The sequence below is a fragment of the Garra rufa genome, chromosome 10, assembly GCF_049309525.1.
Source record: "Garra rufa chromosome 10, GarRuf1.0, whole genome shotgun sequence".
NCBI classification, from domain to species: domain Eukaryota; kingdom Metazoa; phylum Chordata; class Actinopteri; order Cypriniformes; family Cyprinidae; genus Garra; species Garra rufa.
In genome coordinates, this window is record NC_133370.1 from 27,868,041 (window position 1) to 27,893,620 (window position 25,580).

General features: G+C 36.9%; 1 protein-coding gene across 8 annotated transcripts in view; it reads right to left on the reverse strand.

Annotated features, from left to right (window-relative positions):
- Positions 1-168: 168 nt before the first annotated feature.
- The window catches only part of map4l (microtubule associated protein 4 like), a 52,639-nt gene continuing 27,227 nt past the window's right edge, over positions 169-25,580 (reverse strand). For 3 of the 8 annotated variants that reach the window (XM_073848309.1, XM_073848304.1, XM_073848301.1), the window contains 11 exons: positions 15,467-15,882; positions 15,051-15,248; positions 13,066-13,183; positions 12,663-12,722; positions 10,806-11,062; positions 8,363-8,416; positions 5,875-5,967; positions 4,959-5,040; positions 4,752-4,861; positions 3,982-4,162; positions 169-3,169 (listed from right to left, as the gene is read on the reverse strand). In XM_073848309.1, the coding sequence (XP_073704410.1) occupies positions 3,165-3,169; positions 3,982-4,162; positions 4,752-4,861; positions 4,959-5,040; positions 5,875-5,967; positions 8,363-8,416; positions 10,806-11,062; positions 12,663-12,722; positions 13,066-13,183; positions 15,051-15,248; positions 15,467-15,882 (1,574 nt within the window). In that variant the 3' untranslated portion in view covers positions 169-3,164. The remainder of the gene's footprint in view (positions 3,170-3,981; positions 4,163-4,751; positions 4,862-4,958; positions 5,041-5,874; positions 5,968-8,362; positions 8,417-10,805; positions 11,063-12,662; positions 12,723-13,065; positions 13,184-15,050; positions 15,249-15,466; positions 15,883-25,580) is intronic. The other 5 variants (XM_073848302.1, XM_073848307.1, XM_073848306.1 and 2 more) reach the window with 5 other exon arrangements.

Sequence of the window (25,580 nt, forward strand, 5' to 3'; positions counted from 1 at the left end):
TAAACCAATCCCATTTTAAGAAAAAAACTGTCTAAATCTGAGGAAAAATACAAAAAACAAAAACTAAAAATAATAAAAGGTAAGGTCTGAGGTGGGAAATACAATAAATGTAAGGGATCACAGTTATAGGCTACTGTATATAAGTGCTGTGAAAAAAATGCACATCAGTTTTGCTTGTATCTTTTTTATTTATTCATGATTAAATATCCACATCACTAGTTAACAGTTAATCACAATGACCTCTTTCATACCAAAAAATACATCTTAAATTGGGGGGAGACATTAAATCCAATTTAGGACTGATGCCTGTAGTCCATTGTTGTCAGCATGCTCTTTTGGTGTGTTCTATGGGAAGTACACACATTTGTGAGTCCTAACAGACACACTAGGGGGCTCTTTTGCTGCCTAATTCGAGTGCTCTATCTACTTTTAAACATGCCGATTAGTCTACCAGTTACAGTTAGTCTCATACAGATGTGCGGCATGGACATCCAAACAACATTCAAGGTCTATGTGTCAGGTGCAGTTTGTGGGAGGAATCATCATTCCTGTGGTTACCTCTAACCTCTCGACCCACTTTTCTGCATCCCGTGTCAGGCTACTCAAGTCATTACCAGAATGCTATGCCTTTTTTATACAGAAGGACATCCTTCGAGTTTTTCCATCCTTAGGCAAAATCAATCACACTCCTCCTCCTATTGATTACATTGTATTTAGTATGTGACCTGTGATGACAAAGAGAAAAAGTTACACACATAATATATATTCTTTGCTTCCTGAATACAATACATTTTAAAAACATTCTTGTTTGCCAGCCCTTTTTTTAACAAAAAAGGCAGACTCACTTAAGAATAAAATACTGTCTGGAGAAATATTCATAGATGCAAAATCTTCACTTTGCTTCTCTATACAACCCAATCAAGAAGTGTTTTCCCCCTGCGGGGTATAAAGTGTGAAACGTGTATTTACAAAACTGCGTCCAGCGGACTGGTGCGGGGGATGTGAGAAGTGTACTAACACTGTGAGAGTGTTCATTCATAATGGAAATGACAAAATAGAGCTGTCTGAAGGCATGAAAGGTTATGATCACTGTATCAAGAGTACAACACTGAAGTTTACTGGCACAGCCCCTGAACAGTACACACTATTCACAAAAGGAACTACAGACAGGACAGTTTGGCCAAGCGCAGCTGCTCTACACTAAACACACTTGCTCACACTCGTACATACTGTATTTACAGACTGCTCTGTGAGATACAGGTACATGTTTTGCATTTTGGAGTAACTGGGACTCTTTTAGAGGGAATAAAATTTAGGAAAATGTGCTCAATCAATCGTATCGCTCTCTGTGTAGTATAAAACATCCATCATAAAGTGCATTTCAAATCCGCATCAGCTAATTAATTTTATAGGATATTTGCATAATTTATTACTTTCTGGTCTCTGTTGTTCAGTTTTACGGGATTTTCTTTGATTTTACATCATTACCGCCATCAATGATCTACCACGACTTCACAGTAAAATACCAGGAATATTTCACAACATGTAGTGAATCAAACCCTGCATACAAACAAAACCTCTTAACCAGCAACAGCAAATTGTTCATTTTTTTCTGCAGGCATTGTGCAGCTAAATATATCTAGAGCAATATTACTACCAATAAAGTGCCCACAAACTCACTGTTAAACAGTGTCACTAGTCAAGAGTTCAAAAAGCAGCCCTACAATAGTAGGTTATGATATTCAACTACTTTGTGAATAGTACATCACTTGGTAAGAAAACCAAATAGCATTTACTAGTATGTTCGATTAAATAGTAATTTCTAAACAACAATTTATCAATCGCCACGGAATAAATAATAGGGATATGGATTGTATTGCAATGCTTAATTAAGATGCATTTACTGTTAATGTAATGGGCCCTCGCTCATGCCGGTTGTTTACTTTTTGGATTTGGATGTACAATAATTAAAAGTGGGGATGATTTGGACCTTTGAGTAAATAATCATGACCTGTACACGGAGTGTAAACTTGAACTCTTTCTCCATCCATCTATATGTCTTCCCATCCTGTCTGTTTAGTTTGCGTGCCACTTTCTTGATCTCTTCCTGTATCATGCTGTAGGTTATGTGTGTCATGTGTTTTTGTGTCCTATTAGTTCACAAGATGCTTTGAGAGAAATGGAAAGTGGAAGATGTAATCTGATGTTTAGACATCATAATGATACAGCTCGTCGTTACAGGAATTTACGCAAACACGATACAGCAAACTCACGGAAGAAGTAAATATGCTATTGTTTGAACAACCTATATGTTTCAAATGATTAAGTGCTTGTTTAAATACTGGGGAAAACCAGGGTTTATAATTCATGTGAGATAGACAGGGTCAGTGGAGCAAAGGGAGCAGACAGATGAATGGCGGCTGATTCGTCCCTTTTGACTGGGATTTAAGACAGCCCCATATACTAACAATACAGGGAGCTTAACTGCCATAATATGATGTAATAAGCTACATCTCAAGTGAGTTCTGGGGTTCCCATCGGAGAACATATACTGCCAAATAGATACAGACAGAAAAGTTTTAATTTAGGTCGGTCTAACGGATAGCACAGGCTTCTAGTAAGTCTAAAAGAAAACTCTGATACAGAATTGTTTATGGTCAAAATGCTGTGGGTTTTCACAAAGATATCATTATAAGCTACATGGCTGGAGCATCCAAAACTCCTATCTCCAATCATCTGGAGACATTACCTCAAACATAGCCTCAAACCAAACCCTGCATTCGAAAAGTAGCGCCGTAAATTAAGCCAGAGCTTTCCCAAAATGTGATCTCACAGGTGCTCCCCCAGCAAAGAAAAAAAACAGACAAAGAAAACTGTAAACGAGAGAAGAAGGTAATAAGATTTAAGATTTAAGATTTTAAAGGGGCAGGCTGTTGAAAACAGAGTTCTTCTCCTGCTAGTGTACTGGTTTGCACCCATCCCATGGTTGAGTGAATAGGACAAGCTGGGTTGAGTGTGAGGACATGGCGGACCCCAGAGAAACACTGAGAGAGGTGCTGCGACGTGGGTGGGGGTGGCTGCCACTCAGGGGGGACCAGGGGATGATTTTAGCGCCGTGGTCCGTGCGAGCTCGTGCATTCTCGCGGAAGTTCAGCTTGGAGGACTCAATCTGGTAGCAAAGGAATGGAATCAACATAAATTTTGCTATTCAAAATAGCTAACATTTCAAACAAAGAGTAAACGTAATATGTTCCCAATATAAACCATTTGACCTGGGGTAGCAAGCTTGTTTGTAGGTTTCTAAATATAGCACAGTCTTGTTAGTTCATAGAGAATGACAGAATGTGAAATAGATGAAATTTGAAGTTAGTTTATTCAGTTATTTTGTCCTATTCATTAAATTAACTTTTGTGCACCAAAGTTTAAGAGATCTTCATCTTTATTTAAATCTTCAACAGTAAAGTCCTTTGAACTGTAGTTTGAACTCAAGGTCTTGAATACTGATATAATATAATATATCTCTTCAGGTTTTTCTTATTAAAGGAAAAAAATTCTGTCATTAATTACCCTCATGTCGTTCCAAACCTGTAAGAACTGTTCATCATCGGAACACAAATTGAGATATTTTAGATGAAATCCGAGAACTTTCTGACCCTCCATAGGCAGTCGTTACATAATAAAGTCATTATTTTTGTTTTATTTGCGCACTAACTTTGTAAAATTATAGTTGAACCACTGATGTCACATGGCCCATTTTAACAATGTCCTTACTACGTTCTGTGCCTTGGCCGTAGTAAGACCCTTGCTGTCTGTAGAGGTTCAGTCTGCTCTTGGATTTCATCTAAAATATCTTAATTTGTGTTCCGATGATGTACAAAGGTCTTACAGGTTTGGATTGAATGACAGAATTTTCATAATTGGGTGAACTATGGCTTTAAGGTGTCCTATATAGGGGACTGAATATGCCTTGTTTGGACCTACTTGTCCCAGAGATGCGCTTGTCCAAGCCCTGGGAGTCCCGGAGCCCCTCTCCCAAAGAAGGTACGGGAGCAGAAGAGTTTTCTTTCAGCCCATTCTCCTTTGCCCCATTGCCTGCCTGCACAGGTGGAGAGACAGCAGAGGGAGATGGGCTTCCCTCAGGTTTCTGCTGGACCCCCTCAGCCTGAAAACACGATGCAAAAGCAATGAGTCAAAGAATATGGTTCCCAGAGGTAAAGATGCATTCATGTGTAAGAGAGAGAAGTGTATGAAAAACCAAAACCATTGTGTTTTGTTAAGAGTTGTGTTAAGAGTTAACAAAATTGACATGAATACTTTCTATATTTTGTGAATTATACAAGTACACAAGATTTATTATACAAGTACACAATCATTCAAAAGTTAGGGGTTGGTATAATTTTTTTTAAAATGTTTTTGAAAAAAAGTCTCTTGTGCTCATCAAGGCTGCAATTATTTGATCAAATATGTAGTAAAACAGTAATATTGTGAAATATTATGACAACATAGAATAACTCATTTTACCTTCACCTTAGAAAGTCTGATTTCACCTTTTAAAATTAAAGTTTCTAAATGTGTTTGGTGACCATATTGGACCACATCACAAATATAACTATAGCATTGATGTGAAGTATTTAAAAGAAATTCCCTGGTATTACTAATTATTAAATTAAGGTAGGTGTTACGAAATGTGCTTGTCTCTGAAAGAGCTGCAGGAAAATGTAATATCAATAATGAAAGAGAAATCTATTTACCACCTTGCCATTGTCATCTCCTGGTTCAAGGCCTACATTGTCCATTGATCCCACTTTGGCCTTGGCCTTGGCGTTAACCTTTTGAGATTCAATCTTCATATCACCACCACCTGGGAGAGATCAATCATCATTTACATGGCTATTTATTGCATGCACTCACAATGAGGCTGCATTTACAGTAATAGGCAACATTGATCCATCCCCTACCTGGCTTGTGCTTTATGTTGTCCTTGGATCCACATTTAGAGGTCACTTTGCTCAAGTCAACCTTTTTATTTAAAATCTGAACCTGGAGACCAAGAGTAAAGAGTTGTTAGACTAAAGTGTCATTTGTTTCTGATATTGGAAAATTTTGTCATCAATTACTCACTCTAATGTTGTTCCAAACCTGTAAGACCTTTGTTCATCTTTAGAGCACAAATTAAGATATTTTTGATGAAATCCGAGAGCGTTATGTCCCTGCATAGACAGCAACGCAACTGACACATTCAAGGCCCAGAAAGGTAGTAAGAACATCAATTAAATAGCCTGTGTGACATCAGTGTTTCAACCATAATGCTTTGAAGCTATGAGCATGCATTATTTATTTTCCTGTAAGAGCGATCACGGCCATTAGTTAATTTAAAGTGTCTGGTTCTGGTGTCATTCACTTCCAGCTATTTTTAGACAGCTCATTTTGCTGCTTGATACAGCAAACTGGTGTGTCTTATATTATTTTAAAGTATTATCTTATTTATGAACACACTGGTTTGCAGTGCAAACAGTTTTATCAATTTCTGCACATTGTTATTCTTCTCGGTTATTTCCCTACTGCGGCTAATGAGCTGGAAGTCTCGCAGAAAATGCCTTACTTCCATGTTGAAATATAAGAAAGCTCTCGAATAAGAAAGCTCTCGAATTTCATCAAAAATATCTTTTTTGTGTTCTGAAGATGAACGAAGGTCTTACGGGTTTGCAACGACATGAGGGTAACTAATTAATGACAGAATTTTCATTTTTTGGGTGAAGTATCCCTTTCAGAGAAAAGAACATTTGAGACACATACTGTATATGTGGCTCATTGCTGCTATAAGTGTCAAATAATGAAACAAGTTTTTAAGCCCATATAAAACTGTACACTTACATTTCCTCCTCCAGGAACATGCTTGATATTATCCTTGGAGCCACATCGGGAGGTGACATGGCTGAAGTCCAGCTTTTTGTGGACTATTTGAACCTAAACACAGCACAACAGCAAAGAGGACACATTGTCATAGGTTATTCTACAGTTAACACATGCAAAACAGACTGACACAAAAGCTATGAAGGTATAGAGTGTGTTAAACAACGCTGTACTATTGTAAATTAATAGCAGAGTAGCACTGAAGAAACAAAATCATCATGTTCATGTCAAATAGCATTAAATGATCAAGCTACTGCAGCCAACAGTTATTGTAACAGCAGAAGTAAGTTGATTCCTGAACATTTTATGTGGCAGCCATATTAGATTCAAACTTTCATTGTCTGTTGTGCTGTTCGGTGCAGGATTTGTTTGTGTGACTCATATATTTGTTTGGACAGAGTAACAGCAAGCCGGGAACACTCTGTCTGACTCAGAGTGTGTTTTTCATAGCCTAAAGCTCACTTTATTGCGTTAATCTCAGGTAATGCCTTAACACTCGAGGGGCTACAGTCTAACTTTGTTTCATTTGACCTGCAGTCACAGACCACTCCAGGAAAAGCAAATGTAATTTGGAGATAACTGCAGTACTGCATAGCTCGCAGGCTGTGCCGAAAACTGATGAGTTTCCTGAAAACAAAAACATGACCATGATGATTCTTTGAGCAGCAAAGAAACACCAGTAGCACTAAAGTCTACTTAGTTTTTGACATGCAAAGCGCTGTTCAACAATATCCACAAAACGGCATACATAATAGAGTAACAGATATAGAAAGGCACAATTTCTCATTGTGAAACAACAGGAAGCTGTAGGTGATCTTGGGAGTGAATATGCAGTTTACATCCCCCTTTCAGAATCTGATGTTAATTATTTGACCAAAACAAGAGGGATCACACAAAATGCATGTCATTGTTTATTTAGTAGTACTGACCTGAATAAGATATTTCAAATAAAGACTTTTACATATAGTCCACAAGAGAAAATAATAGTTGAATTTATAAAAATGACCCCGTTCAAAAGTTTACATCCCCTTGATTCTTAATATTGTGTTGTTACTTGAATGATCCACAGCTGTGTTTTTGTTTTTTGCTTGTTTAGTGATAGTTGTTCATGAGTCCCTTGTTTGTCCTGAACAGTTAAACTGCTCAAGTCCAACAAATTATTTGGTTTTCCAGCATTTTTGTGTATTTGAACCCTTTCCAACAATGACTGTATGATTTTGAGATCCATCTTTTCACACTGAGGACAACTAAGGGACTCATACTGTATGCAACTATTACAGAAGGTTCAAATGCTAACTGAGGCTTCAGAAGAAAACACGGTGCATTAAGAGCTGGGGGGGGGGGGGGTGTTGGGACTTTTGAACAGAATAGAATTGTTGACATTTTTCTTATTTTGCCTAAATGTCATGTTTTTTTTTTTATTTAGTACTGACCTTCAAAGGCTACAGAGGAAAGTTACATGTTTCCCAGAAGACAAATTAAGTTAAATTTACACTGCTCTTAATGCATCGTGTTTCCTCCTGGAGCATCAGTGAGCATTTGAACCTTCTTATTCAGGTCAGTAATAAATAAGCAATAACATGCATTTTTATGATGCCTCTTATTTTGGTCAAATAATTACCATTTTGCAGATTCTGAAAGGTGGATGTAAACTTTTGACCTCAACTGTAATATAATATAATACAATATAATAATAACATAAAATAAAACTATATTAAATATTATTTTGGAGACATTTTCTGTCTTTATTATGTGTAAGAATATTTGGATAAGAAATGTATAGTTCAATTCTTCATTTCATGCTATAATAAGTTCCCCAAGAATAGCCATAGTCTCCTGTGTGGAAAGCTGCAAGAAAGGTGATATATATAGCACATATTATATGTGCAGCAGAAAAGCATTTTTTTCATAAAAGCAAAAGCAAGAGTGCAAATATGACAGTCCATTGTAAGGTAAGAAATTAATTGCACCACAGAGTGTTGATACTATTGCTGAGTCTGAACAACATGCAGTAATGCTGTGTTTAGATGGATGTGGTTAGTGCAGAGCTAAGAACAAAAACGCATGACAATTATCTGATAACAATGACTCTAAGAATATTCCACAAAGTGTGGCACAACGTTAATGGGTGAACTACTTTGAAAGAATTGTGTGGTGTTAAATCCACAGAAGACATACAAAGACCAGACATTCTCTAACACATGTATGTGGATGTTTATATACAACAATAACAACCATGCCTGCATTGTAACCTAACTGTAAACCTTTGTAACCTAATTTTAGTACACAAATTCTCTTTAGGTGTCTTTAGGTGTTTTGTGAGTCTGTGTACACAAAATGTGGCTTGCAGAAACAATTTTTGAACTTTGGAAAAACAGCGAGAGTAAGAGCAGGAGAGAGAGTGATACTGAGGCAGTGAGTCAGGGAGATGTCATTGGGAGGGACTCACTTTGCCCTGGCTGGTCTTTGGCAGAGCATCGGTCTTGCCCTGGGCTGCAGAGACCTGAAGAGACAAGCACCCCTTTAGTCAGTGCAGTGCAGGGAGGAGGTACAGAAAGACCAGGGTTGAAGGTCTCAGGGAGGGAGGTATACGACGTACCACAATAAGTGATTTAGTATGCTAAGGTTACTTTCGAATTTGAAAGAATCACCCAACAGTTTGTGTGTCATCAGGTGCACAGGGGGGAAAATAGTGTATTTAGCTGTGTTTCTGTTATGTTAAAGGGATAGTTTAGCCAAAAATGAAAATTCTATCCTTCATTACTCACCCTCATGTTGTTCCAAACCTGTAAGACCTTTGTTCATCTTTGGAACACAAATTCAGATATTTTTGATGAAATTCAAGAGCTTTCTGACCCTGCGTAGACAGCAATGCAAGTGACACGTCCAAGGCCCAGAAAGGTAGTAAGGACATTGTTAAAGAGCAGGTCATATGGGTTTTTGAAAAATAGCTTTTTTGCAGTTTGTAACGTAGCTATCATTCAGTCTAAACAGTCTGCAAAGTTGTTAATCAAAAAAGTGCATTATACATAAAGATGTTGTCTCTCAAAAGAAAGAGTCAACTCAAAAAATTACTGTATTACTAAAATAGTTCTTTTAATTCACTGGGTACCCACTATTTCCTAAGAATGTGTAGATTGGTGTAGACTGTTATTGTTCTAACCAATTAATAATAAAGTATGTAACTTAAAGTTTGGTTTGTAAACTGTGTTGTTTTATATAAAGGTGCCCAGGGATGCCAGGTTTTCACAAGATAACCCGCCCAATTGCTACTCAAAACTAGCCTAATCGTATTTCGAGGGGTGTCACCTGTTAAAAATCGTGTTCTGGGGTTTTAAAAAGAAATTTTTTGTCATGGTTCCCCTGGTAAAATAATATTCCAGGGGCTAAATATGACGTTATTTGGGGTTGCTTCAACCCATGGACATAAAAAAACAACAGATGGTAGCACAGATGGTAGCACTTGCTAACTTGCACAAGTACTCCTCTCTGTGCCAATCAGAGCAGAGTAGCTTATGGAAGGGAGGAGTTTACAGACATTATGCTCAAAGCTGCTTCGAATGAATCGTTTCAGAATCATTGACAATTGACTCTTTGTATAAATGTATATTCTGAGAAAATTACAATGTTTTCTGACCTTAGATGCAAACCTGTTGTAGGGGACTCCAACACAATATTAGGACACTTTAAAATAGTCCATTTGACATCAGTGGTTCATAAAAACATGTCTTTGAAAGCCGGCTCCTGTGTCAGCAACATACAAGCATGCATTGGACCTGTGGTACTCAGTCGAAAAATTGTTGTTTTTTATTTCTCTCTTTCTCTCTTTGATTCTTGTAGTTTCATAACATTACAGTTTAACCACTGATGTCACAAGGACTATTTTAACAATGTCTTTACTAGCTTTCTGGGTCTTGAACGTGTCAGTTGACTTGCTGTATATTCAGGGTCTGAAAGATTTTATCAAAAATATCTTAATTTGTGTATTAAAGATGAAAGGTTTTATGGGTTTAGAACAGGTTTATCCATACAATAAAATGCAATGCTGTTTTGGATTTTCATTGCACTGGCAAAAACATTTTTCTTAATATTTTTTGTGTTGCACAAAAAACAAAGTCATACAGGTTTATAACAAAAAAAGGTGAGGAAATAATACCAATATTTTCAGTTTCAGGTAAACTATTCATTTAAATATTAATGGAAGAGAAAACCAAAAGAGTAAACATCATTCAAGGAGGGTTTCATAAAAAGACATTTTAATTTAAATGATGCATTGTGGCCTTTAGTTGTCAGTCACCGTCTGAAATACAGATGGTGTAAATATGAAAAACAGCCAGTCCTAATGCATTGCGTTCTCTAGATCTTCCCTGAAAAGTGAAAACCCTTCCGGGAATCCTGTTACACAAGGTCTTTTTTTATCTATTTTAAGAGATGGGGAAGGATAGGTGGTTGGGAGACAGCTATGAAAGACAGACAAATTAATTCTACAGATTCAGTAATAAAATGTGGGAGCTTTGTTTTCCTTTGGCAGGTGAATGTCAATAACAGAACATTGTTGGAAGCCGTGCATCCACAGGCTCAGTCAAAACTGACGGTACCTTAAAGTTCAGGATCAATCAAATGAATAATAGCATTTACGTCGACCAGCAGTGACATGAGACGTACGTATGAGAAGCAACTATAACAGAATTAGAGATTTCATAATGTGTTCAATAGCAGCAATAGTGCAGAACATGAGCTTATGATCATGTGTTGCCAAATAATGCATCAAATCGAATCTAAGTCTGTTAAGAAATGAAGTTGAGCACAGTATCCTCTATATGTGTATATTTCATTTCTTGCGCACATGCAAAATATACTGAAAAATATTCTCTCTTGACTAGTCAACTCACCTTGCCTCCTCCAGGCTGGTACTTCATGTTGTCAGTGGAACCAATCTTGGAGCGCACGTTTTTTAGATCCGGAAGTGGTGCGTTGGTGGGCCGGACATTTCGGGGGGCTCGTGGTACAGGAGGCTTCTTCTCTAGGGGAGTCTGCTTGGGTACGGGGGGTTTGGTGATGCGGGAAGGACGAGGGGTCGGGGTCCCATTGGTGGTTGCTATGCTGGTGGCAGAAGGTGGTGTGCGGGTTGGTCTTGGAGTAGATTTAACTGTAGAAAAACACAATCCAAGTTACTGTAGCAGCAAACATCACAACCCAGGAGGTTTAATACAGTATGCATGAGAGGTCACAGAAAGATAAATCCTGTTGTCGTTGACCTCATGAATATTTCTTCATCCTAAGCCACCAGAAAAGTGCCAAGCCCTCATCAAAGTGACAAGGTTTTTGGCTGTTGTGTACACAGAGATGTGGAGAGGAGTTGAAGGCTCTATCATTGTGATGTTTTCAGACAGGCCTCTCTGAGTAAGTCTATCTCTGACTTTGTCAGCAGCTTGATGACTAACAAATGCACTAGTCAGTGTGTATTAGCTCAGAAATGCTGTGTTTTCAGGAAACGGTTGAGGTAAACTTCTCACCCCGCTCTTTAAGCCGCCATCAAATCAGCATTCAGTAACAGCGACAGACAAGTAAGCACCTTTATTTGCACATAAGCACCTCTGCTGACCGCTGTAAAGAGGATCTTCCCACTTTTTAATCTGTTGGACTGTTGGCTTATTTAACCAGAATATATTTAATTTCATCTAATGGCTGTTATTCAAGTCTTTGCTAATTAAAATGCTAGTTTTAAAGGGATAGTTCTCCTAAAAATTACAATTCTGTCATTAATTACTCACCCTCATGTCATTCCAAACCCATGAGACCTTTGTTCATCTTCGGAAGACATATTAAGGGAACACTTTTTTTGGAAATAAGCTAATACTCCAACTCTCCCCGAGTTAATAAGTTGAGTTTTACCGTTTTGAAATCCATTCAGCCGTTCTCCTGTTCTGGCGATATCACTTTTAGCATAGCTTAGCATAGATCATTGAATCCTATTAGACCAATAGCATCGCGTTCAAAAATGAATGAATTTCAAAACGGTAAAACTCAACTTATTAACTCGGGGGGAGTTGGAGAATAAGCCTATTTCCAAAAAAAGTGGAGTGTTCCTTTAAGATATTTTTGATGAAATCTGCTTTCTTAACCTGCATAGACAGCAATGCAACTGCCACGTTCAAGGCCCAGAAAGGTAGTAAGGATATTGTTAAAATAGTCTATGTGACTATTCTTCACTTTCACTTTCACTTTTCGTTCTAGTGTTATGAGAATACTTTTTTGTGGGCAAAAGTTACATGGACTATTTTAACAAAGTAGTTTTGTTGCTGTATATTCAGGGTCAGGGTCAAAAATATCTTAATTTGAGTTCTGAAGAGTTATTAGTGACACAATTTTTGGGTGAACTATCCCTTTAATGTTGTGATGGTTTGGTAGCATTAGATGGTTTAATGATTCATTGAATCACTGCACATAAAAATGGTAAGAGCTTTCGAAAATCACAAGTTCCAATATTAACTTAATCTGTTTAAAAGCAACTTCTGGGACAAAAAGCTGAGTAGTCACGAACTGTACAGTGAAAGTGCAATTGAATCTAAACAAGATTCTAACTCATTTTTGATAGCAATTATACCAAAGCAAACTGATATTTTTTTTTACACTGTATGTAAATATCATTGCCAGGACGTAAGTCAATTTAATATACTTTATGATATTTTTAACAACGTCTGTTTTTAACTGTATGTAAAATATTTTTCTGATTGCTTCATTCTGACCTGGTGTTGTCTTTGCACTTGTCTTTTTCACCTCTCCTGCTTGGTTTTCAGTTTTTGTAGCTGTGAAAACACAGAATCAAATTAAATTATGTCAATTTAAATGATTATCCTGACTTTAAACCACTAAATGCTGAACCTGAGTTCTTACAGATCATGGTACTGCCATTAAAATTAATTAAAATAAGGCTTTGAGGGACAGAGGTGCAATGTACTGTTGGATTGTATTGGGCTATACTGTTGTTTAGCTTGTCAATTGTTTGTCTGACAAAAAAGGTTTTGAAAATTATTTATGATGTTTTCCTTTACTATGCATAAAAGTATAAAGAATATAAGTTTATGCCTCCATTTTCATCACTGTAAAATTCAATATGTCATCTAAGTTCTGTGGGATGGAACAACTCACCAGAGGAGCGTCGGGCAGAGGTGGTAGTTGGGGCGCTAGTGCCATTTTTAGAGTTGGTAGCAGATGCAGTTTTAGCCTTTGGCACCGGAGGGCGACGCTGAGTTGCTGTCTCAGAAGACTGAAGAAAGCAATAAGATGTCAGAACACTGAACAACCAGTGATAATGAGTTGAAGTCAAGAGGTTGATTAGATGAGTTACATACATAAACGTGGCTCAAGGGTGGCTTAATGCTTGAGGGTGATAGTTCAATTAAGGCTGAGTCTGACTACTTCAAATCTTGGAAAAAGAAAGGCATAACCCAGATGAAAGATATGAACATGACCTTGATAAACTATAAAGTGAATTTTGGTATACTGGGTATTGGATCTCTGATATTATTGTATGTGACTGTAATGGCTTTTTCTTTTTTTTTCTTTTTTTGTTTTGTTTAGTTTTTTTGTAAGGAGCAAACCTTGAATTTTCTAATGTCTTTTACTAATAATAAAAAAAGAAAAAAGAAAAGAAAAAAATACCAAAAATCTCCCTTAACTAATTATATTATATATATATATATATATATTATATTATAGAATATAAAGGTAATTGTGACTTTTTATCTAACAATTCAGATTTTTTTCAGAATTGTAAGATACTAACTCGCAATTGTGAGAAAAAAATCAAGATAAAACCTTGCAATTCTTTTTTTTTCACAATTGTGAGCTTACATCTTGCAATTGTGACTTTTTTCTTAATATCTTTGTTATTAAGTCAGATTGGTGATTTTAATTGTGATATATAAACTCGCAATTCTGAGAACATATCAGTATTTTTTCCCTTCAAAACTGGACTTTGTAACTCACAATTGTGAGGTTCATATCTCACGATTCTGCCTTTTTACCCCGCAATATAAACTAACAACTTCAAGAAAAAAGTCAAAATTGCAAGATACAAACACAATTGTAAGAAAAAGATAAAATAGCGCGATATAAACTTACAATTGCGGATAAAAAGTAAGAATTGCGAGATACAAACAATTGTGAATAAAAAGTTGCAATTCTGACTTTTTTTCTCGCAGCTGTTTATATCACACAATTCTAAGAAAAAAAGTCAGAATTGTAACTTTATAACTTGCAATTGTGACTGTATAACACAACTGCAAGATAATAAGTTGGAATTGTGATACATAAACTCGCAATTCGAAAAAAAAACAAATATCAGTCTTTTTCCCCTCAAAACTGGTTTATATGCCGCAATTCTGACTTTGTTGCATTTTTTTTGCAGAATTGTGACTTTACTTCAGATAATTGCAAGTTAATTTCTGAGAATTATACATTTATATCTCACAATTCTGACTTTATAACACACAATTGCGAATTTATATCTCACAGTTCTGAGAAAAATAGTCAGAATTGCAAGTTTGTATCACGCAATTCTGAGAACTGCACAATGTAAACTCTCAATTGAGAGAAAACAAAAGTCAGAATTGTGAGATAAAAAGTAGCAATTACCTTTTTTTTGTTCAGTGGTGAAAACGAGCCTCCATAACTAATGGATAAAAATTCCCCTAAATGAAAAATCACCCGTATAGAAAATGAGCAGAGAAAAGATGACACTAGATTAAAAGGTGAGAATGAATTATGTATACTGTAGATTCATAATCCATAAGCACCATGCATGAAAGTGGGAGAAAAAGTCATTTAGAACCTGATCACAAGAGAGAGGAATATAATTAGCCCTGTCGAATGAATTGATATCTGTCCTTGCTAAATATTTAAGAGGCATAACAAAACTGCACCTTATATTTTATCCAACAGCCTAAAAACATGCCTCTCTCTTGGGATTTTGCTGGTGACAGAACATTTTGAGTTGACAACAACACAGAGGGCAAGCCATGGGCTGATTTTAGGGGAAAATAGATGGGCACCAGAGAAAGTCACAAATGGTCTCCCCTGTGGATTGCAGGCCGGGTGCCAAACCACAGGTGAGGGAAATGGCATTAACTTACCTTGGCCTTAGTCTCAACAGTAGATGTGGTGGTGGGGATTTTCTTGGTGCCAGCAGTAGGGGTTGTAGCCTTGGGCATAGGGCTTTTTTTATTGGCAGAGTTGGTTGTGGGAGATGTGCGTTTGGTAGCACTTGCACTGTCTCCAGTGGACAGCGAGTTTGGTCTTGCTGAGCTTTGTTTGGCTGACCCAACTGAAGGCTATATGCATGTATTTGCAAAAAGCACAAAAGAAAAAACTAGATGCAAACATGGGAGCATGATAAAATCAAGGTAGCAGCAAGTTGTGAGTTTGGGTAACTGATCTTTAATCTTTATAAAGATGGAAAAATGAGAGCAAACAATTTTTTTCTCACATGTGGCAGGTTAAATAAAAAAAGCATATCAAATGTATGAAGTGCCTTGGTTTTCAGACTTACCTTGGCCTTACTATCCGAGCTGGCCACCGCCTTGCTCCCATTAGCTGTTGGAGACTTAGCAGTTCCTTTAGCAGTCGTCGCGTTCTTCTCAGCTTTGGCTGTCTTGTCCACTTTTTCTCCATTGTCTTTCTTCTCCTCTTTCTCCTTGTTTGTCTTCTCAGGTTTGTCTACTTTCTCAACCTTTTCGTTTTTCTCAGCTTTATTGTCCTGTTTCTCCTCTTTCTCGACTTTCTTCTCATCTTTGATGATCTGCTCACTCTTCTGAGTCTTATCCACACTGTCCGCTTTCTTTGTGATCTCATCTTTCTTCTCCATCTTCTCAGGTTTGTCTTGCTTCTCAATTATGTTGATGGTTTCCATCTTCTGAGGAGTTTCCATCTTCTCCATTTTCTCTTTGGCTGTCTTGTCTTCTTTCACTTTGAAATATCAAATTGGAAATTCACATATTTAATCAAGCAAATGTATCTTTATCACCATCATTATGATCATTACAATGTATGCTTGTTCACACAAGGTTTGTTTTAATATCCAAGATAAACTGCATTTCATGCCTCAGTCTCAGTACATTCTGACAATAAGAATGAGAGTAGAAGAGCATGAGAGGTCATGGAAAAGGGCACAGAAAGTGACAGTGCCTTGAGCGGACAGACAGAAAAGCACATTGTCAGCCTGGATGCCTTATGTAACTTGGCAACATTCTCCCCACAAAGTGAAAAATCAATGGCCAACGGAAGACCAAAACACCAAAAACCGTGTGTGTGTGAGCGAGAGACAAAAAAAAGCAACAAAGAAAGAAAGGACAGAAAGAAAGAGCACACTGTTCCTGAGACAGAATGACAAATGGTCATTGAAAGATGTGACGGGCCAACATAATGTCAAAAACATCCAGTTTTTTGGTGTTTTATTTTATTTTTTAAATATTTAGTTAAAGTATATTTTATTATATTTTACACTGTGACCTTCTTATTATTATATTATATATATTATACTGATATAAAGAAGAAATATATCATACATAAGGTCTGTTATGTTCTCTATAGCAGGGATTTTTCAGCCTAAAATGAGATTATATGACACTTTTTTATGACGTACACGAAGAATATAATGCTTATAATCCTTGAGAGATCATTATTTAGAAATCTGGAAATTTAGTATGTTTTCAATAGGTTGCCTGCAGAGACCCTAGATGAAAATCATAACTCTAAATCATTTTCTGAAGCTCTTCGCATAGTTACAGATGGATAAATGGATGGTAATATGCCAGACTGTATACGTGTGAAACGTGGGCTCATCTCAGTACAGCAAAAGCAAATTATGACAAAAGGACATCCAAAGGTTACTAGGATATTTTTGTGTATCCCTGCAGGCGGCCAGTGGCACACGCAGCAAATCTTATCCATCTTTCTGTCTACGTCATACCAATATCTATAACCTCTGCATCTGGCAATTTGTCTTCATCAGGTGCATTAATATACACACAAAGACACACATAAATAATAAAAACAACATATACGATCTGCCGAAGTACTAACAGCAACACTTCTTTCAATAAAGTGTTTTTAAATGTAGAAAAGTCATACATGATAGGCTGTCAGGAGACCAGAATGGGACAATGTTCTTGCTTAGATTAAATCAACATTAAGGAGTTAACGGTTTGATTTAAACTATAAATAACATAACCCTAACCCTTTTTCTTTATATTTCACTCTATTAGCAGTGCTTAATAATTTTAAACAACCACCTATAACAGGTCTTTGATAGCATCTTTGCCACAAAAATTCGCTACCATTCAAAGTCTTGGGGTATATAAGTTTTAAAAATATCATTAATAATAGTTAATGCATACTTTTATGTAGCAAGGACACATTCAATTGTTCAAAAATGATAGTAAAGCCTTGTATAATCATCAAAGAATCCTGAAAATCTGACCGTTTTCACAAAAATATTAGCCTGTTTTTAATATTGATAAGAAATGTTTCTTGAGCACAAATTCAGCATAATAATTATTTCTGAAGGATCATGTGACTGATAACTGGAGTAAGGGCTTTGCCATCATATGAATACATTTTAAAACAAATAATGTCTTTTTAATCTTTAAATCTTTATTACTGTTCCTACTCTATTTTTTACTAAATAAATGCAGCCTTGGTGAGCATTAGAGGCATATTTTAAAAACATTAAAAATATCAGCACCCCAAACTTTTGAATGGTGGTGTATGTTCAGCTCTATCACACAGATAAACTGAATTACATCTGTTGACGCAAAGACACAAGCACACAAGCAATCCAAGAACCAGAAATCTAGCAATCCACCATACATTAAAAACAAATCCCAGCCATGGAGATCACAGCAGTTGATCTCACCTACCATTACAGACTCCTTTAGGTTGAATGACAGGTGATGAAACGGCATTTCTACTTCCCGATGTCTGTGGCGGTAACTGGATCCTTTCAGAACTCTGTGAAACACCAGCAGGCTGTTCTTTCTTTGACATAGGGGCTGATGGGATACTCATGGATGGCGAAACACTCTGTTTGTCCTCCACGGTGAAGTATTTGATGGCGGGCTGGGGTGGTGGCACATCCTTGCCAGGATATTTATCGGGCAGCTGAAGACTAGCAGGCACTGTCAGGTGGGTGCTATCTGACATTGTGCGCTGGACCACACGGTTATGTTGCTTGGGGGGTGACATGGGTGGGCGTGTTTCCGCTTTGCCCCCAACTTCGCCCTCCACATAGCTGTCATTCACCACACCGATCACGCAATAATTCGGCGCGAGGCCTGTTTTCGAGATGCTGGGGGGTGGATCCCAACTGCTGCCTGAAGATGTCAAGATGCCACTCCTCGGTGAAGGTCCTGATGTAACCCCATTTGTGGAAAGGACTTTCCCTGGAGACACGGGTGATGGAGAGGATGAGATGCTTGTGGGACTTTCTGCTGCACTGCCCAAATTCTTCCCACCCCTGCTGTTCTGGTGACTGGTTATCCGTTGGTTCGCCTCCTGGCTGAGTACTGTCGACTTGGTGGAGAGGTCCTGCTTGTCGTCCTCTAACAGTCTGGAGGATGGTAGACCGCCTGGCTGCCCCTGCTGCCAGTTCCAGCCCTGGGCAGCTGTTGACGATGCCAAGCCTGGCATGGAGGGTGGCACTGAGCACAGATCTCTGCACTCTGAGCGCTGGGATGACATCCTTACAGTTCCTTGTCTCTCTAGATATATTTGTTCTGTATCAAGGTGTCTATCCGTGAGTAAACGGCATTGAGTAAGGAGTAAGTCTTTAGCGCTGGTCTCTAAACCTCCCTCAATGCCGAGGCTGAGATGACTCTGCGTCTCTCTCCCAAATCCCCCTCCTCTCTCTCATTCTCTCTCTCACCCTAATTCTGTCCGCACATTCCTTCCAAGTCTTCGATCACGTGATCACGCAAGCCACGTCCTTATTGGATGCTCCGCACTGAAAACCCTTGCTTTTAGCATCCAGCGTGTTTATAAATACCCCTTTCTCTCTCTCTCACTCACACATTGTCTTGTTTGGTGCTCAGAATGTTCTAGCAGACGCAAGCGAGCACCTTTACCCTCAGCGGTGGTGACGGAGGATGTCATCATTGCCTGGTCCTCAGGTGCTGTGTCCCTCACTCAACTCGATAACACCAGTATCAATCACATTTGGAGCAATCAGCTGAATCATTATCTTCCTCCGCCTCTCACATATGAGGTTGATGGAAGTGTGACCTCTGTTGTTTACTGTGCCTTTCATTCTCTAGAGTTCTTATGAGATGTATTAAAGATACAGTTCACCCAAAAATGAGAAGTCTATCATCATTTGCTCATCCTTGCGTTTTACTTAACCTGTTGGACTTTCTTTCTTCTGTGGAAAACAGAAGAAATTCTGACGAATGCTCCAAGTGTTCCATTCAATAAAAGTCCTTGGATTCTAAAACCGAAAAAAAAAAAATTGGGTTCACTTCATTTACTGTGAACAGAGCCGTTCTGAGTCATGGAAAACACCGGATCACAAGATGATTGCCTTAACGAAGTACGCTTCGCTTTAAAATGTACAGCAAAAACAGACTTGATGAAGGGGTTAAGCCATATCGTGCTTGTGCTTTTGGTTTTAGTTTGTTTGACAGATACTGTGCCGAAGCATAATGACCCAAAACCCAACTTTTACATTATAATATTTAAAAAATATACACTTTTTGCCTGGAAGATCTATATCATTTGATATAATTAAGTAACCACAATAATATCGGAACAGTTTTGCCAATCACAATATTGATAATATTGTTACATTCCTAATAAATTATGGATTCGGTATTTACACAGCGAGATATGCAAGAATGCTTCTCCAGAGAGCAGGGCCAGCAGCAAGGGGGGAATTCACGGGACAAATAAAAATCAAAGTATTGGTCTGTTCTGAAAGGATAGTGAAAAGCAGAGAACAACAACAGTAAATGCAAATAATATAATGTAACTACACCAACTCCAACAAAAAAGAGGAGAAAACACTCTATATTGTTTTGTTCATGACTTAAAAGGTATACACCAATTAAACTTCAAAGTATTTACCAGTCAAACTGGACCAATCCAATGCAGACAAGTAGCAAACATGCCCTCATCTTTAAACACCACAACACAAGGTAAAAGAAAATGCGACCCAAAATAGCCATCTGTTTACTTGCAATGGATAAACATGTTTTTAAGCAGATCACAATGTGTTTGTGGCTCTTGAGGGGAAAAACCATCAAAAACAACTTTTCTTACACTCAAACAGATAAATCAGATGTCGGACACTAGCCTTTCCAAAACAAAACAAAAAACTCTCCCTCCAGCCATTAACACATCAGCCTTCGGACATAAGTCCCACTCCAGTTCAGTCATGTCCTCTCACTGTCTTCTGTTTTTGAGAAATGAAGGTTTTTATGGTGACACACACCTGATGATCATTACAATCTAGACAATTATTCATGAAAAAAAGAAAAAAATGATCCGAGCTGCATAAATCACTTCCACAATCGGTCACAACTTTCTGCATTATTCAGCACTTTACAGTATGTATCTGCACAGAAATAGCACATACATTTAAAACTCTATATTAAGTAACCTACTAGCCCAGTTAATTACAGTCATCCTAACATGAAAAATGTGAGCAGTAAAAACTGTGGTTTTAAAATTATATCAGGGACACCACAAAACCTGTATTACATATTACTTTTCTGGCTCCCGCTTTATACGCCCTTTCAGACTTGAGCACAGGCATGTGATGTCGTAATTCATGTGTAGTCTGATTGGCCCAGGCACCTTAATTAGAGTGAACTTCACACACACACACACACACACACACACACACACACACACACACACACACACACACACACTACAATGCATCAGCTACAGTGGCTTTCCAGGCCAGTGACAGATACAAAAGAAGTCTTTTCTCTCTGACTGTCTCATTGCTATAATGGGCCAGATTCCTGTGAATGGATTTTGTTGCATAAGCACATGTCAGATGTATTTTACAGTATATATTCTTCTAAGAATACACTGCACCATATCATATGTGACCCTGGACCACAAATCCAGTCTTAAAGGAGAAGTTCACTTCCAGAACAAAAATTTACAGAAAACTTACTCACCCCCTTGTCATCCAAGATGTTCATGTCTTTCTTTCTTCAGTTGTAAAGAAATTATGTTTTTTGAGGAAAACATTTCAGGATTTCTCTCCATATAGTGGACTTCTATGGTGACTCGATTTTGCACTTCCAAAATGCATTTAAATGTGGCTTCAAACGATCCCGGATGAAGACGAAGGGTTTTACCTAGCAAAACTTGTTTTTTCCAGTTCAAGACAGTTAGGGTATGTCGAAAAATTTCCTCAACTTCAAAATCGCCTTACATCGCTGATTTACCTTTTTTGTTACAGGTGTCTGATATTCTTTGCATGTTCACTTTGCAAAGACTGGGTCGGTACTTCTGCAGCGATGTAGGATGATTTTGAAATGATTTTAGAAGTTGAGGGAGAAAATAATATGGGAATTTTTCGACACACCATAACTGTCTTGAACTGAAAAAAAAAAAAAGAGTTCAGGCAGAGCAAGACAAGATGAGCATTTGAGGTTAAAAAGTATATAAATCGTTTTTTTTGTTGTTGTTGTTGTTGTTGTTTGATTTTTAACTGATTGTTTTGCTAGATAAGAACCTTTTTCTTTGGCTGGGATCGTCTACAACCGCATTTGGAATGGTTTGAAGCTGCATTTATACTCCATTTTGGAAGTTCGAACTTGGGGCACCATAGAAGTCCACTATATGGAGAAAAATCCTGAAATGTTTTCCTCAAAAAACATAATTTCTTTACGACTGAAGAAAGAAAGACATGAACATCTTGGATGACAAGAGGGTGAGTAAGTTTTCTGTAAATTTTTGTTCTGGAAGTGAACTTCTTTAGGTTAACTTTTTGATTAGTAATATGCATTGCTAAGAACTTCATTTGGACAAATTTAAAGGCAATTTTTCTCAGTATTTTGATTTTTTTTCACACTTAGATTCCAGATTTTCAAATAATAGTATCTCAACCAAATATTGTCATATCCTAACAAACCATACATCAACGAAAAGCTGATATTCTTTCAAATTATGTATAAATATAATTTTCAAAAAAGAGACCCTTATGACTGGTTTTGTGGTCCATGGTCACATATGGTTCAATATACAGTGAATACTGAATTTTTTCTATACGTTTATGTAACATTTAGACAATAAATGAATGCATCTGAGATGAGCATATACAGTATTGCCATTTTTGAATACAAAAACGTATTGTATAAATGTTACTATATTAAAATGTACCTACTTTACAATCAATTTGATGACTATGAACAGTGCTTTTGAATAGACAAAGCCATTTATGCCAGTTCCAACCTCTATATTTTGAAATCTGTAATTAAAATATCACAATGTTCCTTTAAGTAATGAAAACACAGCATCAGAAAAACATTTAACACATTTAGCGTGGGGTAGAAGATGCATGCTCATTGAGTAATCGGGAAGCTATGTCACAGAGTTTCTATTTCTGGAACATATCCTACAGTTACACCCTAGCTTGTTCTTTGGCAGGTCCTATTCGCTGCATCACCAAGGAAACCGCCTCTCATATCCATGGCAACAGTCTCCCCGTCAATGCAGCTGCTGATATTTGGGTCCTGTGTGGTCGGAACCACCCGAGGGGAGGGAGAGGAAGTGAGTGACCAAGGGCAAGAAAGGACGAGAAGGCTGATGCGAGTACAGGAAGGGAGTAAAGGGCCAAGAAGGGCATCTCCTACAGTATTTCTGTATTTAAAAGACTGAAATCCAGAGAAGACCAAGCATTGTGTCAAAAACTAGATGAATAGATGGATATATAAACCTGAACAGCTAAAACGCGGTGAAAGTCCTGACTCCTTACGTCATTCGAGACGTCATCAGGAATCTCTGTGTTAGCTTTTAATCCAAAGCTACCGCCCAGTGCTCAATATCCCTGCCGGAGTGCTGCACCTCTCAAACGCCTCTGAACACACCCTAATCGCTCGCTATAAAAAGCAACAACTCTATAAGTCTTATATAATGGCGAATGGCCCAGTCATCAATTTTACATGAGCTGCTGCAAGAGGATGGGAGAGACAGGAGGAGATGTGTGTGTGTTTGTGTGAGAGAGAGAGAGAACGAGAGAGGGAGGGAGGGATGAAAGATAGAGAAAGCCACAAAAATACTATAGGGAGTATGAACTGAACCTATAAATATCACCTACTAAAAATAACTAATCCTAACTATTCTGTTCCTGAATCAACTGTTAATTTGATAGGATAAACAATCTAGTAAATGGAAATTTCCTTTTACATTAAAGGGATAATTCAACAAAAAATGAAAGTTACCCAATGATTTACTCACCCTCAAGCCATCCTAGGTGCAAGGTTAATTTAGTTTTGCTTTTTTAAATTCGTTTTATTTTAGTATAGTTTTCAAATTTGCAATAAAACTTAGTTTAGTTTTTATTAGTTTCATTAACAATTTTGTTAGTTTTAGTTTAGTTTCTATTTTGTGAACACATTTCTATTTAGTTTAGTTTCAGTTTTAGTTTTTTAGAGATTAAATAGAGATCACGATTTCCTAGCAATTCTAAACTAAGCAAAATAATGTAAGACAAAATATTAATTGCTTCAGTCTATTAAAAAGTGTTTATTTTATTTGAATGAATTATTAATAATTTAATACATAATATTTAAAATAGAATATATTAAATACACCAACTTTTTATATTAAATTTATGAAAGTGGTTTGAATGAATAAATGATTTGCTCACAAAAACAACTGGATGAATCTGCGTTTTTGAATCAATCTCTAGTAGTCAATGACAAATACATTTTTTAACAGTTGTTTCCATCTAGTGGCGAAACAAAGCAATTTTGATCTCTACCATAGACATCACATCAGTGTTTATATCCAAACTATGACCTTTAATCAGAATATTGCTGTGATAATATGAATGACTGGGTATTTGAAAAGACTGTTTGTGAAGCAGTTTTTTTTTTTTTTTTTTTTTTTTTACATAAACATGATGAGCGCTCTCTCTGTCAGCAGCAATGCAAATATAGATTTGAATGTTCCGGTAAGACTTTTCATCATTTACAAATGATCGCGTGGGGGTTTGAATCTCTATCATTTAACAATTAAGCAGCTCCAGTATATTGGTTTGATCACTTGTGTTACATAAAATACATCATTAAAAACTGATGCAGTAGCCTAGATTTAATTCAGGTGCTGTTCATGTCGCAGTCTTTATTTTTCGCCATGGGGTGAGAACATAATGATTACGAAAACGATTATTTATTTTTGATAATTATTATTTTATTTCAGTTAGTTTTTCAATAAAAGTTGTTAGTTTCGTTTCGTTCTAGTTTTTTATTTATATTGACATTTTTATTTTATTTCAGTTTACGAAAATGATTTTTGATCAATAGTTTTCGTCTTAGTTTTAGTTTTCGTTTACGAAAATAACCTTGCCTAGGTGTATATGACTTTCTTCTTTCAGATGAAAACAAATGGAGTTATATTTAAAAACTTGTGATTTAAAAAAGAAAACAAAACTTGGTTCTCGACACAGCATATTTGGAGCTTACGCAATACCTATGTCATACGTCATCCACTGGAACGCCACTTTCTCGTGAACGCATGTACAGTTAGCGGAAGCTAACTTTAGAAGGCTTTTATTAACCCACCAAAGCCGTGTGGAGCACTTTTTATGATGGATGGATGCACTTTATTGGACTTCAAAATCTCAACACCCATTCACTGCCATTATAAAGCTTGGAAGAGCGAGGACATTTTTCAATGTAACTTAGATTGCATTCATCTGAAAGAAGAAAGTCACATACACCTATGATGGCTTGAGGGTGAGTAAATAATGGGGTTATTTTCATTTTTGTGTAAACTATCCCTTTAAATTCTTTAAGCCTTTTTATTAAACCAAACTAAATGAATCTAGCATTTCATATTCTCTATCAGAGATTAGTGAGAATGCTGGGTAACACCCATATAAAGGCTTAGAGAAGAAAACATTATACGCTGTAGCTTTACTGACTTCAGATTATCAAATGAAACAAAAACTATACTATACTAAATTCTGTTCTTAATTATTTGTTTTGAGATTTCCAATAGGGATGGATGTTATGGTTAAAAATGGCTGATGTAATGGCTAAAAAATTGCTGAAATGCTGTGGTATTTTGTTTAAATAAATGAAACATAAAACACTAAGATCTAAAATCAATCTTTTTAAATACTACAAGTGAATTCAGGCTTCTCAACATAATGTACAGTATGAAAATGAATATTAATTTTGAGATTTAATAAAGATTACATTTAGGTTATTTTAGTTTTTGTTTAAAGAACTGTAAGTGAGCATTAGATGACAGCAATGACCATCTAAATATTAAAAGGTTACTTTATTCAAAATAAAATTCTATCAATTACTCACCTTCACGTCGTTCCCAACCTGTATGACCTTCATTCATCTTCAGAACACAAATTTGTAATGAAATCTGAGCGCTTTCTGGCCCTGCATACATAGACAGCACCGCAACTACCA